Raw genomic sequence first — 18,799 nt, forward strand, 5'->3', positions numbered from 1 at the left:
TCTAGGTACAAGGATCCATTGCGGAGCAAAAGGAGATTCTGCACTCTGTTACAATGAGTGGTTATGAAACATACAAGGCAAATGTTTTTGATCTATATGTGATCCAAAGCATTGGATTCTCCCATCCATGTTCTCCAACTATTTTGGTGACTTGTGGTGCCTTCAGTTGCATTCCTCAGGGAAGACCCCTGGCTGAAGTCCTCTCTGTCATAGAACAGGACTGGGCTGGCTTATGTTCATCTTTATTTTCATGCTCCTCTTTCTAGTACCATTTATGCAAATGGGGCTGGAAAAATAATAGTAAGCTTAGAAACTGGAACAAAGTAGCAGGCCCAGCTGGTATCTTAGAGCCATCTCCCAGGGCTCCTCCATTCATATCAAGTAGTGTTAGAAGTAGGAACTGTTCGAGGTTTTGGTGGCCCTGGGAAGACCAGTGCCCAAGTGCCTGCTTGTGAACCATTTGTCCTTTCCCTGATAGTGCTGGGTCGTGTATGAAGACAGGAACACTGTCACTGTGCCCGCCAGGAGTGCCACCATTGCACACCACCTGCAGGTCCTTTCCTGGCAGTATGTTGTTGGCCGTGGGATGTGCCAGAAGCCCTAGGTTTGGCAGCTGCCCCACATCAGAGTATGCTGATGCTGACCCCACCTGGGAAAGTAAGAGATGATCTCTTAAACCGCCAGGCTCTAGCAATTGGGATTATGTCAGCCATCATTATGTCTTTCCGCTGCTTGAATCTGAAGTGCAGGATAGTGACGGTACAGGTGCAAAAGAAAGAGATAACAGCACTGAGCGAAATCACACTGTTCACAAAAATTGCATGAGATACATTTTTATGAAACTCCTCTCTCTCGCTTTCATTAAAGCCACAGGGTAAGGTTGTTGTTGTTTTTTGCACTTTTTGTCTAACTATCAGACTGACAATGTATGGATTTTTATCTTGAGGAAATGTAACCAGAGCACAGTTAAAGAATCTTTCTTACTTTGATTTATAAGGTAAACTATGAATAATCAAATAAATCAGACACTGCTGAATGTAATTAGAATCATATCTAATATCTTCAGTAGCTGCTACGTGATCTACAGGTTGGCAGTTAGAGCATGAAACAAATACAGGTTAGGTAGTTCTAGAGGGGAAGGGGCCAGAAAGTCAGCACTTGAAACAGAAGGTTATTCCCTAGCCAGGTTCACATCAAGGTAGTCATGAACATAAAGGCCCTGCTGGATCAGACCAAGGCCCATCAAGTCCAGCAGTCTGTTCACACAGTGGCCAACCAGGTGCCTCTAGGAAGCCACAAACAAGACGAGTGCAGCAGCACCATCCTGCCTGTGTTCCACAGCACCTAATATAATAGGCATGCTCCTCTGATAACTAGAGAGAATAGGTATGCAGCATGACTAGTATCCATTCTAACTAATAGCCATGAATAATCCTCTCCTCCATGAATATGTCCACTCCACTCTTAAAGCCCTCCAAGCTGGCTGCCATCACCACATCCTGGGGCAGGGAGTTCCACAATTTATGCGTTGTGTGAAAAAATACTTCTTTTTATCTGTTTTGAATCTCTCACCCTCCAGCTTCAGCAGATGACCCTGTGTTGTAGTAGTATGGGAGAAGGAGAAAAACTTCTCCCTGTCCACTCTCTCCAAACCATGCATAATTTTATAGACCTCTATCATGTCTCCCCTTAGCCTCCTTCTTTCCAAGCTAAACAGCCCTAAGCGTCTTAACCGCTCCCCATAGTACAGTTGCTCTAGTCCCCTAATCATTTTGGTTGTTCTTTTCTGCACCTTCTCAAGCTCTGTAATATCCTTTTTTAGATGTGGTGACCAGAACTGTACACAGTATTCCACATGTGGTCTCACCATAGATTTGTACAAGGGCTGTATGATATCAGCAGTTTTATTCTCTATTCCTCGTCTAATTATGGCCAGCATGGAATTTGCCTTTTTTACAGTAGCCGCACACTGGGTTGACATCTTCATCGAGCTATCCATGAAGAATGTAATGTTCGTTCAAGATAGCATTTTCTTACTGCAGACTCAGCCAGACAGTTTATTTCATCAAGCCATTTCAATCTCTACTTTTTGTTTAGCTGTTCCAATTCCTTAGATCAACATTTGTGAAAATGAGGTCAGATGTATTCTCATTACAAGGTTTCTCATAAGGGCTTCAGAATTTTTAAAAACAGGGCCTGCATACGCCCTCTTGTAAACCAGTATTGTTTACACACAGAATAAACTTCTGTGGAAGGAATGGCCTTCATTTCCAGTTCTGGTTGCCAGTTCTGGTTGGGAAATTCCTGGAGATTTTGGGGGTGGGGCCTGGGATGGGCGGGGTTTGGGGAGCGACTTCATTAGATATAATGTTATAGAGTCCTCCCTCCAAAGCAGCCATTTTCTCAAGGGGAAGTTATCTCTATTGTCTGGAGATCAGTTGTAATAGCAGAACTCCAGGACACATCTGGAGGTTGGCAAGCCTATTCATTTGGGATGTTTATTGTGCATGCTAATTGTGATGCCTTCCATCTGTGTCCCCTTCTGATGGTGGGTTCAGCCTGTCTCCGTTTTCAAGCTTCCTTCCTGCCAGGTACCCCTGGAGATAGCAAGCTGGACTCAGCTATGGAGTTTGGGACCATGTCGCCCTCTCCTCACTCCTTTGCTGTTGGTGCATCAGTCGAGGACTGCAAAAGCACCCATCTACAGCCATTTCTCCTCCTCAGCCATTGTGCTAGCTTCCCTTTTATCCCTGCCCCGCCAATTCTCGTCACTCCCACCAATTTCCTGTGCCTCCTCCCCCAGGAGGGCACCTTCAGGTCTTAGTGTCTGCACCCAGCCCATTGGCTCCCATATCTCCCTTCCCCTTTGGAGGGATGTTGGCCTGCGGCTTCTCACCTGTCTGCTGGGGTGGCTGGTGCAGCCAGAGCCGCTGCACCGCACTCCGTCGTGCCCCCCGGTCCTCCCTGTCGGTGCAAGTCATGGGGAGCCGACCCCTGGCCCCTCCACACCTCCCCTGGCACTGCTGAGCCTCCTGTGGCTTTGGAGGTAAGGGGGCATCATAGGGGGTGCAGTCACGAGCCAGTGGGGCTGGTCCTCAGCTCATGACACTAATGCTGGCATGCCTTTTTTAAACAAAATATTTTTAATTACACATATACATAAACAAAAAATAAAAACATATGTGTACAATTATTGCCATACATTTTGTTCTATAACTTCAACAAGATCTTTCTATAGCTCTACCATTTATGCCTGCATTATTTGTCAAATCACATCTTTCCATAAATTCCTAGCATTGAGGATGGAGAGTTGTTGAACGTGGACGAGCAAAAGACATAGATTCCAAACATAAAAAGCATCTAGACTCAATTTTTTTACTCATCTAATCTGATACTTTAATTTTTCAATCAGAGCTATATTCCACAAACGTTCATACTGTATATTGTAATTTTTGTTGTGGATTTGCAATGTTGAGATGTGATAGATCTCATTGCTATTTTTAAAAGATTAATGATTTAGGTGCTAGTTTCATACTTTCTCCTGCGATTAAATATAACAAAGGTACTTTTGGTTCAGGTATTTAATTTTAAAATTGTATTAATCTCATTGTATAGCAATTTCCAAAAGTTTTTTTTGTTTTGTGTTTGGGGGGATTTTTGTTTTGTTTTTTTGCAACTCCAACCTGTTGTTGGCATTCTTCAGATATTCTAGGAAAGCCAGGCAGGCTTCTAGTTTGAGCTAGCTTCTGTTTCAGCCATGCAAGTTTTCACCAGCAGCCTTATGGCTACGTGGTAGTATAAAAACCCAGCTTCAATACAGAAAATGTTACAACTGAACTGTCACCAAATAAGGCATCTAAATCAAACTTCAAACTTGAACCTATTGAATCTGATCTGCGTGGGATGGGATATCATTGTACCATTAATCTCAGATAATCCTTTTCCCCCAGAACAGCACGCTCTGATTACTGAACACTTGAGCAGACATTGCTATGAACATGAGGCATGTATCTGTGTAATTGAGAATGCAGCCTCTTGCTGTTTGGAAAACAAAAACACTTTATTTTAACCATGCTTGGATAACCTTTGGAGTTTCTGTACTTCTAAGTAATCCACCTGATTTGGCTTTTTCCATCTCACAAACAAAACCTCCGTATAAATTAAGTTAGAAAGCATGTTAGTGTCTTTTATAGTATACCACTGTGATCTGGTTTTAGTATAGTGACTAAAAGTGTGAAATGTGAACCTGAAAGTCCTTAAATTCAAACCTTGGCACAGCACCAACCTGCGATGAGGAGATAATTACCTATCTTCCAATGCTGCTGCAATGTTTCAGTGATTACTGAAAAAGTATGTGTGTAGTACTACTTTTTTGTATTTATGCTGCATTTTCCCTTTAATAAACCTTTTCTTGTTTAATAATATTTTTTGAGGCTTACTTTAGGTACTCAAAAGCCCTGAAGCCAAATGCACACAAGTATTTATGTACTTGGCCCCATGTGGTTTGTTGTATATATTTGAGAAAATAGAATTGAATGATGTAAAGCCCCCATGGTAAATAGAAAGGGGTGAAGATCTCTCGTATTATTAACTCCTTATTGCATTAAGCATGTCTATCGGTCTGCCTGGGCATTAATGTATGGTAGAAGGAAGGCAGCTCCTCCGGATGAAGCACAAACATGAAACCTGGTTAGCTTATTGTTATAGCACCATCTTAAACAGAGCTATACCCACCTAAGCTCAGTGACTTCAACAAATTTAGGAGGATATAACTCTACTTAGGATTGGGCTGTTCTTTTAAGTGTTTAATGGTCACCAATGACAGATCCCAAGTGTGAAAAGCATGTGGGTCAACCAAACTGACCCATGATAATTTGACTATTACAGTGGGTTCTGTTTCTTCCTGAGACAGACACTTACTAGGTGTGGACTGTGCAGGAGCTGGAAAAGGGGCCAAATGTAATGATTTGATATGGTGCATAAAATCAGAGCCATTAGACTTTATCTAAAGCAGGGCAAGAAGCTACTAAAAATGTGCTAACAGTGGCTGAATTGTGCATCTGATTCTCTCCCCCCCTCCTTCAGGCAGTTGTTACTCTGCCCCAGCTAACTTCACTTGTGTGTGTGGGGGGTGTGTGTGAGCTATTGTCATTAGTTGAACACTGAGGAATATTCAGCGTGTATCCATTTCTGAAATTATCCATTCTCATTTTTCCAGGCTGAGCAAGCTGATTCAGTCATAGTAGCGGTAGAGGCAAAAAGCAAAGAGCATGGCAAACATCTGAAAGAAAAGTAGAGAGTGAGACAAGTTAGATCCAACTTCTTCTTCATACGCATTGCCGGCAGTTCTCCATCCCTCCCCCACCAGTCCTACCTCCGGAGCTTGTTTAGCCTAAGCACCAAGGCTGGGGAGGGGGGTGGCGGTGCTATTTGGGACTTTACTGTATTTCCTTTCCCATTTTTATTCTTGCATTAACCATGCGTGATAGGTTTAGCTGAACAAGAATGTCTGGCCAAAAGTCACTCAGAGAGCTCAGTGGGCATTTGAACATGGGTCTCCCAAGTACTAGTCTGACACTCTAATCACTTTGTAACACTGGACCTAAGCATGCATAGCTGCTTTGCCCAGGATGCAAAATAATTGAAACAAGACAATAGGCCCATGCAGAAATCTCACAAGAGTTATTTTGCCTAACCAGTGCCATGCTTAAATCAAGTTCCAGAGAGGATACCGAGATGGTAAGTCCTCATTGTGCAATAATTTTAGCATACTAGTATACAAAGTACAGTCTGGGAAAATCCATGTGTGTTCATCTGGAGCAGTTGGTAGAAACATACATAATGTAGTAAGCGAGAAGGGTTCCTACCAATATCCGATTAACTGGCCATGTAGTTCTAATAATATGTCATGGAGAAGCGACCCCTACATGCTAGCACAACACAGCAGGATAAAACCATGGCAGCACAAAAGGTTCAACCAAATGTACCAGCCCTGTTGACTGAACCCAAGTACCGGTATGCAGTATAATTTAGGAGAGCCATCTTCTGCAGATGATTTTTGTGACAATAACAGAAGAACTTACACATTTCTACATATCAAATGACATTTTAAAATCATATTAAATAACAACTAATTTTAATTAGCATATCCCACCTGAAACCAGGAAACAGCTCTAAACAATAAACCAAAGAAGCCTCAACACCGATCAAATGCAATAAAGTGGAATATGCTAAATTAAATTTGTTGTAGTTTCAGATGCAGAGATGTAAAAGTTCTCCTAGTACTATCACAAATATCATTGGAGGAAGATTGTTCTAGAAAGCGGAAAATTACCATATTCCTGTTAACACCTATCTATAAAATTATTATTTGAATATGTACATTTTATATTATTGTTATGTAGTTGACCCTATCTCTGTGCAGTGGTGTATTTCAACATCTGTGTTTTTGGCTTTGTGGCCTGTTGTTCCTTTGTGATTATCAATACCTCAATAACTAGCACTCCCAAACCACAGGCCCCAGGAATCGAGATATATTTCTGCAACATCCAAGCAATTGTTGAGAAGCAGCCCTGCAAGAAAAAAGGAAATTCTTATAGCTACAGTTGTGATGATAACAGCAGCCCCATCAAAATTGCAATGCTAAGGTATTTGTATGCCTTGAAGTGACCAACACCTCAGTACGAGACCTTTTTCAGGTTATTGCTTTTAGTTTTCATCTGTACCATCCTCTAAGGTAGCAGACCAGAAATACCCACCATGCTAGCAAAAGGATGTCCATAAATAATTTATCATACACCTATGTACAGCTACAATGTAGAGGTGAATGCATATACCACTGTATATGCAAAGCCCTACTCAGCCAGCCCTTTTCTATTTATGATGGCTGTGTCAGTCATATGCTGTACTGCAAAATTCATCAGAATGATCAAAATTCTCTGTGATGTTATCACTATGTAAACATTTCCTGTGTGTGTTTTATTTCTAGGTTTTAAAGCAGAGTTTTATACGTATGTTGCTGTGCAGGCCTGTAGAGCAAGAAAGGGGGGGGTGGATGATGACTGAAGGGTGTTATGATTGGATGGTACTGTACCTAGGGGGTGGAGCCGACTGATTTGTTCTGATAGGCTTTGTGGGAGAGTGGGGGGGAGAGAGAGGGGAAGTGAAGTTGAGTGAGGTGCTCTAGAATGTGAGAAAAATCTGTGTTCTGTGTGCTGGTTATGAGCCTAAGTGGCAAGTGAGGAAGTTGCAAGTTGAGCTCAAACCCAACCCCTTTCTGACTATATATTACTCTTCCTACACACTTGACACTGAGAGACACTGTCCTTCCGTGTTACTCCTCTGAAGATGCCGGCCACAGCTGCTGGCAAAACGTCAGGAAAGAAAATGCCAAGACCACGGTCGCACAGCCTGGATAACCTACAAGAACCAATGAACTCTGACCGTGAAAGCCTTTGACAATATTTGGAGGAAAATAAGCCTGTGTGGCTAGGTCTATTTAAAGAACTTTAGAGAAACGAGAAGAACTGTACACCTACCTGAAACCATTATGCTTATGTACCTGTCTGAAACCATGAAGCTTATTAACCATAGAGAATCTGTTATGCTTATAAATAAACTTTATATTTAAAAGAACAACTGTTTTATTTAGAGTAAAGGATCCCCTTTTACCTCACAGCCGCTGCCACGTGCTGACCATCCTGCTATTCTGTCATAGACAACAAAGTCATCCTGCTCTTTGGGTCCAAATAAAAATTCTAATGCCTTTGGTGGCAGCAAAAATAAGTAGGGAGCTCTAAGGAAAGCAAGAAGGCAGCATAACACATCTCACCTTAGTAGTAGAAAAGAGCAAGAGTCCAGTAGCACCTTAAAGACTAACAAAAATATTTTCTGGCAGTATTTTTGTTAGTCTTTAAGGTGCTACTGGACTCTTGCTCTTTTCTACTACTGCAGACAGACTAACACAGCGACCCACTGTGAAACATCTCACCTCAGAACACTACAGAAAGGTGTCTTTAAAGAGGTTACTTATAAGGGGTCTCTCACAGAAAAGACTTAAAATTCTCTATCTCAAAGTTACACATCAGCTGAAGGACAAACTTTCATAAAGAGAGAAGCTCGTGAGGGGCCTTTTTCTATGATCTTTCTTCAAATGAAAGCTAGAACCCAGCTTCACTCAGGGCTGCTGAGAGCCACCCTGGGCCCCCAGACAAAGATTCCACCTGGGCCCTCCCAAATGACCCTGATCCAAACCAAATATCATAGTAAAACAAATCACTGGTTTGCTGTCACCGTGGATCTATAGTAATAAAAGAATCAGCCTGTCGGTCCATTTGTCTGTTTGTGGCAAGGATAACTCATCAGAGAATAAAGCTAGGAGGCTCAAAATAGGCCGCCAGCTTCAGGATTATTGTGGGAGTTCCAGGGTCAAAACTGAAAAGCGTGAAAATATGCTAGCCCAGGTGAGTCGAACCAACCCCTCCCCAAAGTGCTATTTGCAATAGAAGCTAAGGGTCTCTGTTTGTGGCAGACACAACTCATCAGAAAATAATGCTACATGTTTGAAAACTGGCTATTAACCCCAGAATGATGGAAGTTGAAGTAAAAAATGAAGGGAATTGGAACACCCTGAACTAGGTTATCTTCATGATAGGCAACATGTAATAAGAGAGCTTTTAAATAACCTGTCATGTGTCTTCTAATACTCAGATCCCCAATCTGCCATGGAAGGTTGCTGGGTGGCACACTCTCGGCCACACCTACCTCACAGGGTTGTTGTGAGGATAAAATGGAGTACAGGAGAATAATGCCACTTTGGGTCCCCACTGGAGAGAAAGACTGGGTATGACATTTGGTATAAATCTAATTTTAATGACAGTAAAAAGATTACATCATTTGTCATATAGCAAAGTAGCCTTTACAAAAGGCTATTAGATCTTCCACTAACACAATAATGATAACAACCCATTGCCTGAACTGGGAGTTCTAACTTCTGTTTCACATGTATAACCATTAAAACAGATTAATATTAAATTATTATGCATGTAAAGGGTAGAGGAGGGGGGAAGCATCCTTTTAATACCTCGTTAGAGCATGGGAAAATATTGACTCCCCCCTTCTGTTCATAATATTAACAAAGGTTTGCTACTATACTACTATTAAGTACGTTCTGTTGCCAAAATAGGATAGCCCTGCTTGCTTGTTTTACTCCAGTGCTGGCTTGGTTTATGGTTTAGCATGAACTGTTAAGCGAGTTTGATTCAGTCTTGCAGAAATGCAAGCCTAAGCCAAGAGTCAAGAGGGTCTTTCACTGTGCTCAGACTTCCCTGTGCCCCTAGTGACTGCAGACACAACTGCATTAAAATAAACGGAAAGGCATTTGGCTGGGTGCCTCATGGCGCTGGCTTCAGGGGCCCTCCAGCTGACTTGGACCCCCCGAACTTTGTCTCCCCAGTCCCCCACCTTTTAGCGGCCCTGGCTTTACTATGATACGTGGGTTGGGGACATGAAGAGGTTTGTAGCAAATAGCTTGACTTCCATGCTTACCTGGCTATTGAGATACGCGGGATCTCGTTCCCTGCAGCGGTTCCAGTCTAAAAGGTGACCCGTGTGGAGGGGCCTGTCCCGAGTGCAGCAGGCCCGAGGCCACAACTCGTCTGGCTGTTGCTCCTGGAAATGGGAGCAGTTCCCAAAATCATCAGGCCCTGAAATGCCACAACATGAAAACTAAAACAGAAACAATAATATAATCAGAAACTGGGCCTCAGAACTCAAGTTCTCACTCAACCACGTGAAGGAACTGGGGCTGGGTTTCTTTATAAAGAATAAAAAGAATTAATGTAAACAAACATGAAATATATAGTGTATACAAACTGAATCAGCCACAGAATCATCATAGGGTGTTGGCAGATGATGGCATACGTTACAATCTGTTGTTGCATATTATTATTATATTCTCATTTTGAATAGTTTGTGAAACACTGCCATCTTTCTACAAGTAAATGCATGGTATATCCATTTCTTAACCATACATGGGCAACAAGTGCTATTTTTTTCTGGGTCCTTCAATGCTTTTTAATTTCTAAGAGAGACTTGGCAATCCTATGTTCCAGCTTCTGTCTCAGTAATAATATCTTAGGATTTTTAAAAAGCTGCTGAGTTTCTGTATTCACTACAGTACAAGAGAAGAGGCAGAACACTAACAGTAAAACTGATGGTTCAGGGGTAGGAAATTTTTTTGGCCCAAGTGCTACCAGCACCCACCCCCCCAAACCCACAACATCCACCTGTGAAGATGTTGGTGTGCCAGCAAATGAATGTGTGTCTTTGTGCGTGGGGGGTAGGGGAGCAAAGGTTGTACTCAGCCAGACCAAGATCAAGCTGAGACTTAGAATTTCTGTCAACCATGCCTCAGTACCTCAGGTGCAGAATTGGCCCTGTGTGCTGACCAAAATGCTCTAGCATGCCATTATTTGGCACATGTGACCAGGGGTTCCCTACCCCGTGATAGTCCTTTAACAGGCTCTAGCAAACAACAAAACAGAAACTTTGTCAGCATTCCAGTTTCCATCCTTTGTTCTATAATCCTGCAAAAGATGACTTGTGCTTTTTGTACTGCAGAGAACAACACATGTTGCCCCTGGAGCACATTCCTCCCTCAGGGAGATGTTGGGACCCTGTACAACAAATTAATAGCAATTGCTCATTTATTGAGCAAAAGAGGTGAATGTAGGGTTGCCAACTGCCCGGAAGTAGCAGGAGATCTCCTGCTAATTCAACTGATCTCCAGCCGATAGAGATCAGATCACCTGGAGAAAAATGGCCGCTTTGGCAATTGAACTCTATGGCATTGAAGTTCCTCCCCTCCTTAAACCCCACCCTCCTCTGGCTCCACCCCAAAAATCTCCCACCGGTGGCGAAGAGGGACCTGGCAACCCTAGGTGAATGGGAATCTTAATAGGGTTACCTTACCAGCCCCTAGTTGGGGCCTAGAGACCTGATCTCCAGACTGCAGAGATCTGTAACCCTGGAGTAAATGGCTACTTTGGAGGGTGGACTCCATGGCATTATACCCTGCTGAGGTCCCTCCCCTCCCTGGGCTCCACCCCCAAATCTCCAAAAAATTCCCAACCCAGAGTTAGCAACCCTAAATACACCTGTAGTCAGTTCACCAGTTCTACCATGATCTGAATATAACAACCTTTTGAAGAACGTACCGCAATCATGATGGTGTTCCAAGATGTGGAGAACACATCAGAGGCATTGTCCCCTTGGTAATTCCTCTGCAGATCAGATAGGAAGAATTCAGCTTTCATCTGAAGAAAGAGCAGAGAATTTTTCTATCCTGGTAATAAGGGTAATGTTTCAAAGGGAGATGTTGGATGTAGCTAGCATTGCCCAAGTCAAGTTTTGAAAGCTACACCAGTGCATTTAATAACTGCATAGAAAGTAGACATTTAGCAACTGCAGTCTCTCTCATTCCTGATGGCTCTGACAGGAGAGGTCATATCTGCTGAATCTCTCCATGCCATCTAATTATCAAAAGTGCAACACCCAAGAGTGGGCAATTCTACGACAGCCATCTCTTGAGACTGCCTTCTATCCATAGAACCAGATCACAACAAGGCATTCTTTTCTATTCCACTCTAGAAGATCGATTCTATTGATTTCAGACCATGTCCACATTTCAGTCATCCATGACAACCACTATATTCTAATGAAGCCTAGTCACAAACAAACTATGGACAAATGGGGTTAGATCCCAAGGCCCTTCCACTTATGCAAGGCGCACTTCTGCTTCTGCTGGATTTCTACCAATTACCCCTCCTCCAGCAGACCCTTTTCAGGCACTTCATGCTGTTCTTGAGAACCCCACCAACCCTCTAGGAGTGGCATTTTGAGGAACCCAGCAGGCTGTACCAAGAAAAGGAGGCAGTAAACCTAATACAGGACATTCAATAGACTTAATATATTTATTTCCTATAGCAGTGGTATTATCACACAGAATGTTTTTCGTAGCACAAATGAGGACTCACTGAGAAGCCAAGTCACCTTCGGAGGATTTCTGGGACACTGCAATGATAGTTTACAGACGTTTAGGAGCTTTACTCCAAAATCTCCTAACTCTCAAATTTATCAATTCTAGAAGGACCATCGTTTAGCAACCTGCAAGGAGGTACACAACCTTTAATCAGGAAAAACAAAGGTAGACTCACAGCCTGATTCAATGTACAGCTACATCACCTAAGACCTTTGAAATCAATGCATTGAACTCTACATAGAGGTAGATTGCTCTGTCAATGGTCTTGAGGAGCATGCTCTGCTAAACTGCATTGTCCCTGATTTCCTCATCGTTTCCAAACCAATCACTGTTTGCTTTACTGAATGCCCTGGCTACTTAAGCTAACCCTGAATTCTGGCCCAGCCCCTTTGAGAAGAGATTCTGAGTTAAGGCAGTTATCCTGGCATAGCTTGAAGAGTGTCCATGCATGGCCTATTTATTTTGTTTAAACTTTCCCATCAGGAATGTCTGAGACACAAAGGACTCAGTGTTAAGGGTTGCAGAAGTTTCAGGAACAGGAGGAAGAAACAAACATGGGGAGATTCGGGGATGAAGAAGGTTGGTACGTCTCATGCCCATCCCCCAACCACTGAGCCCAGGTTGACCTGTTACCTGCTTCCTATTGACAAGAATGAGTGCAGCAGCCACAATCTCCACAGAGAACACCAGAAGCACCAACACGAAGAACTGTGGGATGAGAAAAAGAAGCAGGACAAGAATAAGACAAGTCACAGCCTGGCCTTCCTACTGGAACTGCAAGCATCAACCCAACCGCCAACTCAAAGGTTGCATTCTCCTATCATTAATTTTGAGGATGTTAAGCATTAATCCATAACTCATGCATCTGCTAATGCACCCATGGCTCCCAGTATTTCACACCGTAGAAACTGTGCTTGCTATACCCATAGTAATATTTCCCAGTCTATGGTATACTTCATTTCCAGCACACCTGCACTCCACTTACAAGCAGCAATGTGGACCTGTTTTCTTTGATGGCTCCAAAGCAGCCCAAGAAACCCAGGAATGTAAGTGCCACACCCACAAAGATAATAAGGTAAGCTCCTATGCTCAGAAGTGGACTGGAAACGATAATGCTCTGAAATCCATTAGGGTCAGCAGCTGCCCAGATGCCCACACTTAGGAGGCAGATGCCCCCTCCCTGAAAAACATGCACAATGCGGGGTAAGAAAATGGTTAATTAACAGGCACAACATTCGCTTTTAGTGATTGGCTAACACAGACCTTGCATGTAATACATCTGCTAGTACCCATGAAAACCACTGATACAGCCCTGAAAGGTGGTCGACACTTTCCCCAGAAGACATAAAGGAAATACTGTCTATGTATGCATATCAACAACACATTTAAGTTCATACTATTTAAAATTATTCTGGTTTTGGTATTAAGACCACGTTAAAAAAATGACTAGGTAGCAAAAAAGCAAGCTGAAATTCACAAGTCTCCTTTAAAATAAGGGATACCCTTTAAGACTGATCATCCATGGCAAATGTAATAAATAACTCTTAAAATCAGTGCAAGACATGGTTTGCTCTGAAGAGATAGTTACAGTGCAAACCTGAACCTATTGATTTCAGTGGATTTAGAACGAGGTACTGTTACGAAGAGATTGTATGTACAGTCCATATACATGAGTCACTCTCACAGTCCACATGTGGATTTAGCTTGTTCTTCCCCTTGCTCATCCATACTGCACATGGGAGTGATTGAAGTACCAGTGTAAATAGCAGAATCTGCATGGCCAGCTAGTACACAGATATCCCAGCCAAGAGTATAGCAAGTTGCTTTATAGGTCTTCTAAGGCTGCTACCAAAAGGATAATTCAGGACAAGCTCACAGTGGGTTAAGTACATATGACTAGTTCAGAAAAAAAGACTAACATGTTTATGTCAACAGTAGGGCTCATTCTAGGATTGCTTATATTAGATTATGTTTGTTATTTTTTTTTAAAAAAAGACATAATGGAAAATATCCAGATCCAGAACATTGTTTATTTCTGAAATTTGATCTGGTGATCAGGCATAGCGTTGAATTTCTGGGTAAGGACCTTAAGTCTAGAAGTTCCCTTTTAAATCTGCTTCACTTACCGGTCATGTTCCCAGGGGAATAGCGAATGGCGAGAACACGGACAGACAAAGTGGATCTGACAGGTTCTCCCCAACCCCCTCTTAAGATTATATTAATACACTTCATTCCATCAAGCTGGGCACGAGGACAATCTACTTGAGTGCTGCAATGAACATCCAGATACTCACAAACACCAGCACATTGAACACAAACATCAAGTATTTCATAAGGTCTAGGACTCCCATCATGAAGCCAGTTTTAGTCTGGGGAGCAGAAATGGCCAACGGGCCCTGAAGAGGAAGGAGAAAAAAATCAGCAGAATGTTCTTTCCTTGCCCTCCCTCACTTGACCTTCCATACTGGTCTTCTTGGACCTGCAGGGACTGAAGAAAAGCCCTGGCATTGCTACTGGGAAGAACAAATTTAGCAGGTCTTAACTTATAAATGCCTCGAAGCCCATGCTTTGGACCACGTTTTCAAGGTCAGTAACATGCTTGGAGCTTGAGGCTTTTTGTGCCATACTTATCATGGCCTTTATTGAAACCGCACACTGCATGACCTCTATTCACAAAGCCATGGCTCAGGAGCAGGGGCAGTCAATGGGTAATGGGGAGGGGCCGTGGCTCAGTGGTAGATCATCTGCTTGGCATGCAGAAGATCCCAGGTTCAATCCCCGGCATCTCTAGTTAAAGGGACTAGGCAAGTAGGTGATGTGAAAGACCTCTCTACCTGAGACCCTGGAGAGTCACTGCCGGTCTGAGTAGACAATACTAACTTTGAGGACCAAGAGTCTGATTCAGTATAAGGCAGCTTCATGTGTTCAGACGCCCTGGGCCCCGTGCTAGGGGTCCCTGACTGCCCATGGCTCTGCCGACCTTATGGTCGAGGTAAAAGAACAACAAAAACAGGCTCCCACTGCTGCCACTCACTCATACCATCTGTTGCTCAGGCCAGCTGCTCACAGCGACAGTCATTCATGCCCATCCCACTCAGGGCTTGGGCAGCCAGCTCAGCAGCAGCAGCCTCTCGTGCCTGCTCTGTCTGAGGCTTGGGCTGCCAGCTTCCATCAACAGCTCCCATCTGCTTTACACAGGGCGATGGCTGCTCGTTGTTTGGCCCCAGCAAGGGGCTGGCAGGGGGTTCCAATGAGGGGTGGTGGTAGTGATTCTAGGTTCCCCTCCTGTACTTTTGCCCAGGGCCCCAAAACCGCTGTGATCACCCCTGTTCAGGACATTATCAAGTCAACAGAATGGGCTGCAACTCCCATGTGGTAATGGTACATTTTCACAACAAATCTGTTTTACACATTTTTATACATATTTATTTCTCACCCAGAAATTTTTTTTTACTTACAGATAAGCCATAATTCTTCAAGTTAGATAGGTAAAATCTTGTGGATTGCACTGTTAGTTTCAGATCAACAATTATAAAATTTAATTATTTTTGCATATTTTATAAGTCAACAATGCACACATTCAGTTTTAATATCACTTCATGCCCAGTCAAAATTGATTGGAAACAGATTATACTACTAATCTTTTATGGATAAGCCTACAGTTAGAGCTTTAGAAAGAAGGAACACAATTCCTAGCTTTTCTGCCATTTTTTTAATACGGGTAGTAAAGCTCGGTTTGGAGTTACCGGCGGGCATCTCAGATAGCAAAGTATTTTCTTTCTTACCCTTTCACATCAAGGTCAGAGGAGGCAAGCAGTTGGCAAACTTTGTATAGTCTTGAAACAGGAGCTTGTTTTACAATCTGCTGGCAACCGTCACTCACAGGTCCCAAGAATGCTAGTAAATAGACTTATATTCACATGATAAACTTCTTCCATATCTTATGGCTGCAAACCTATGGTAGTAAGCCCCCGTGGCCATAATAGAATTTACTTCTGAGCAGACTTGTCTAAGACTGTTGTAATACAGCATAGTTTAGTACAGCTGAGTACAGGGAAACAGTATCTTTTCTAGAGAGCCAGCGTGGTGTAGTGGTTAAGAGCAGTGCTTAGTGGTGGACTCTGATCTGGAGAACCGGGTTTGATTCCCCACTCCTCCACATGAGCGGCAGAGGCAAACTGGATTTGTTTCCCCACCCCTACACACAAAGCCAGCTGGGTGACTTTGGGCAAGTTACAGCTCTGTTAGAGCTCTCTCAGCCCCACCTACCTCACAGGGTGTCTGTTGTAGGGAGGAGAAGGTGATTGTAAGCTGGTTTGAGTCTCCTTTAAGTGGTAGAGAAAGTTAGCATATAAAAACCAACTCTTCTTCTGGAGTATTTAAGGGGATGAAAAAAAAAATTGAGTGCACTCCATGGGAGTACCTGAGTTGGGCACACTGCCTATAGTGCAAATCAAAACTAAGCAAGGAGAAGAATCCCATTCTTCTTGTAGAAGGGCAACTTTTAATTGGATTTTCTACAATAATTTGTCTGTATGAAGCAGTAACACAGAGAGGGAAAGAGTGGAACACCTTTGCCAGCCACACCATCTTGCTGAGGGCTTTTTTTTAATCCGTTCAGGTACCCCTAAAGTGTGGGTGTTGCCAGAGCTGGGAGCCCTTAGGGATGAACTAAAGGGCAAGTGGCCATTTGGCTCCTGTGATTCGTAGCCCATACTTCCAGATGAGCAAGTGAATGACTCCAGGGCTGCTGCTTGGCCAGCTGCTGCCCAACGGGGGAGCTTTGCCTTCCCACCAGCTTCCACCTGAGTGGGATCCAAACCCATGTCACCTGATTGAAACCTGATGGTTGCCTTTCCCCAGTGAGCTATTGGGGAGTTAGCAAGAATGCTTTCTGAATGTGCAGTTGATTTCCTGGTAGGCTCCCCCAGTATCTGCATTCCCATTGCCTAGGGCTCCTCACCCCAAACCTGAACCCTTGTGCAGGAGAGTTCTTGGAAATTCTGTTGTGGGATAATCTGCTCAGTGAGCTACAGAAGTGCATCAGGACTGAGGCAGGAGGGTCATCTTTCTTTCCCTGAATGTGTGCCTGGCAAAAGAGTGTATGGTTGCATGTGGGGACTCAAACTTGAATTTGTGGAGCTCTCAAGCGATATATTCACACTAAAGCTCCTCTTGCCAGTGGAGGGTGCTGAGTCCCTTTGTCCCTTCCCTTGCTGTATTCTGGGTTTGAGTAGCAGCAGCCTGACTTGGCGAGGAGGGGGGATGACTGCATCAGCATGCATAGGTTGTCTGTTTCCATCTGCCTGGCAAATTTGATAAAGTAATTGCCACCAGAAAAATGATTTCCATTGATAATAACAGCAATCGGCAGGTAGCAATAGGCTTAAAAGGGTTTCCATTAACTTAGACAACATTCGTTAGATAATCCAGTGGGGGGAACTGGAGTAGTTTGAGGGGAAACAAATTTTAAATGTGAGATAGAGAGAAGGGCAGTATTTTCCTATCAGGTAATGTGATGCTGAAATAGCCTCTAGGTGGACTTTCAGAGAGGAAGCTTCCAAGCCCCCCAAAACTCAGGGAGAGAACATAATCAAGTATCAAGGGGAGAGGACATGAGGACAGAGAATGACCATGGTCTAAAACCCAAAGAGAGAATCACTTCCATTTGGCCATATATGAGCAGCCAGTAGACCAGGACGTTGGTCACTGGGGCTGAACATATTATGGGCTCGGTGTTATCAGCTATGCTGTAAGATGCACTTTGGGAATGTTGTGGTGCAGTACTGGACCCATGTGTGGGTGTTCTGTGGTTGCACGGAGATGTATGAAGCAGCTTTTGGAAATTTTCGTAAGAATTGAAAACCAAACCTGGTGTGGCCAGAATGGTCCAATAAGGATACAATGTATACGACCCAATTGGATCTTGCAGAAGACTTTGGCTATTGAAAGAATTGGCAAGAAAGCATAATAAAGGGCCCTTGCCCTGGAGTTTGGACTGTATCTGCAACTGAAAGGAGGTTGCTCCCTTCTAGGGAACAAAACGAAGGGTACTTCATGTTTGAGCTTGTTGCAAAAAGGTCCACAGCAGGAGATCCCCAAGAGAGCCAGTGTGGTGTAGTGGTTAAGAGCAGTGGACTCTAATTTGGAGATCTGGGTTTGATTCCCCACTCCTCCACATGAAACCTGCTGGGTGACCTTGGGCCAGTCACAGTTCTCTCAGCCCATGCAGAGGCAGGCAATGGCAAACCACCTCCGAACGTTCTCTTGCCTTTAAAACCCTACAGGGTCGCTATAAGTCAGCTGTGACTTGACGGCACTTTCTGCCACCACCGTGAGAGCCCCATAGGTGGAAAATCAGAAGGATGTACACGCCAGTAGGGTGGGTAAGGTGGAGAGGGAAGGACTTGTTAGCTGTCGTGGCCACCCTAGAGAGAAACGAGCAGGACGTGAGATACTGTGAGGAGAAAGAGGCTGCCAGTTTAAACCTTCTTCACTCAAAGCTGCTGCCACCCACACACCACCCAATGACCAGAGCCACCCTTGCACATGCGTGGCCAGGCTTCTATGCCAGCTGAGACTAGGCTGTTTTAAAGGTTCCCCCCACTGCCCTACAGTCACAGGTGGTGGCTTCACTCAGGCAGGGCGGCAACCAGCTCTACAGTGGGGGAGGGGAGCACCGACTGTGCTATATCTGTGCTGCCCTGAAGCCAGGGGCAGCTTCAAGACAGTGGCTGGGTCAGCCGGCTACAATGCGGG

The 18,799-nt window shown here is 43.8% G+C and overlaps 1 protein-coding gene across 1 annotated transcript; it reads right to left on the reverse strand.

Annotated features, from left to right (window-relative positions):
• Positions 1-5,166: 5,166 nt before the first annotated feature.
• Positions 5,167-14,391, reverse strand: LOC130473895 (tetraspanin-18-like). The gene is made up of 7 exons (XM_056845525.1): positions 14,331-14,391; positions 13,026-13,216; positions 12,674-12,748; positions 11,217-11,315; positions 9,547-9,726; positions 6,489-6,572; positions 5,167-5,281 (listed from the first exon to the last, which is right to left on the reverse strand). The coding sequence occupies exons 1-7, from the start codon at positions 14,389-14,391 to the stop codon at positions 5,234-5,236; spliced, it is 738 nt and encodes a 245-aa protein (XP_056701503.1). The 3' UTR covers positions 5,167-5,233.
• Positions 14,392-18,799: the final 4,408 nt, after the last annotated feature.

The sequence above is a fragment of the Euleptes europaea genome, chromosome 2 (assembly GCF_029931775.1).
Source record: "Euleptes europaea isolate rEulEur1 chromosome 2, rEulEur1.hap1, whole genome shotgun sequence".
In the NCBI taxonomy this organism is placed as follows: domain Eukaryota; kingdom Metazoa; phylum Chordata; class Lepidosauria; order Squamata; family Sphaerodactylidae; genus Euleptes; species Euleptes europaea.

Bases quoted from the DNA above. Each gene is read 5' to 3' on its own strand.
- LOC130473895 (XM_056845525.1), bottom strand. From the start codon at position 14,391: ATGGGAGTCCTAGACCTTATGAAATACTTGATGTTTGTGTTCAATGTG. The intron at 12,749-13,025 runs GTAAGTGGAGTG...CTCATCCCACAG, and splicing joins ACAGGTCCACATTGCTGCTT to TTCTTCGTGTTGGTGCTTCT. The intron at 5,282-6,488 runs GTATTGATAATC...CTTTTCTTTCAG, and splicing joins TGGGAGTGCTAGTTATTGAG to ATGTTTGCCATGCTCTTTGC.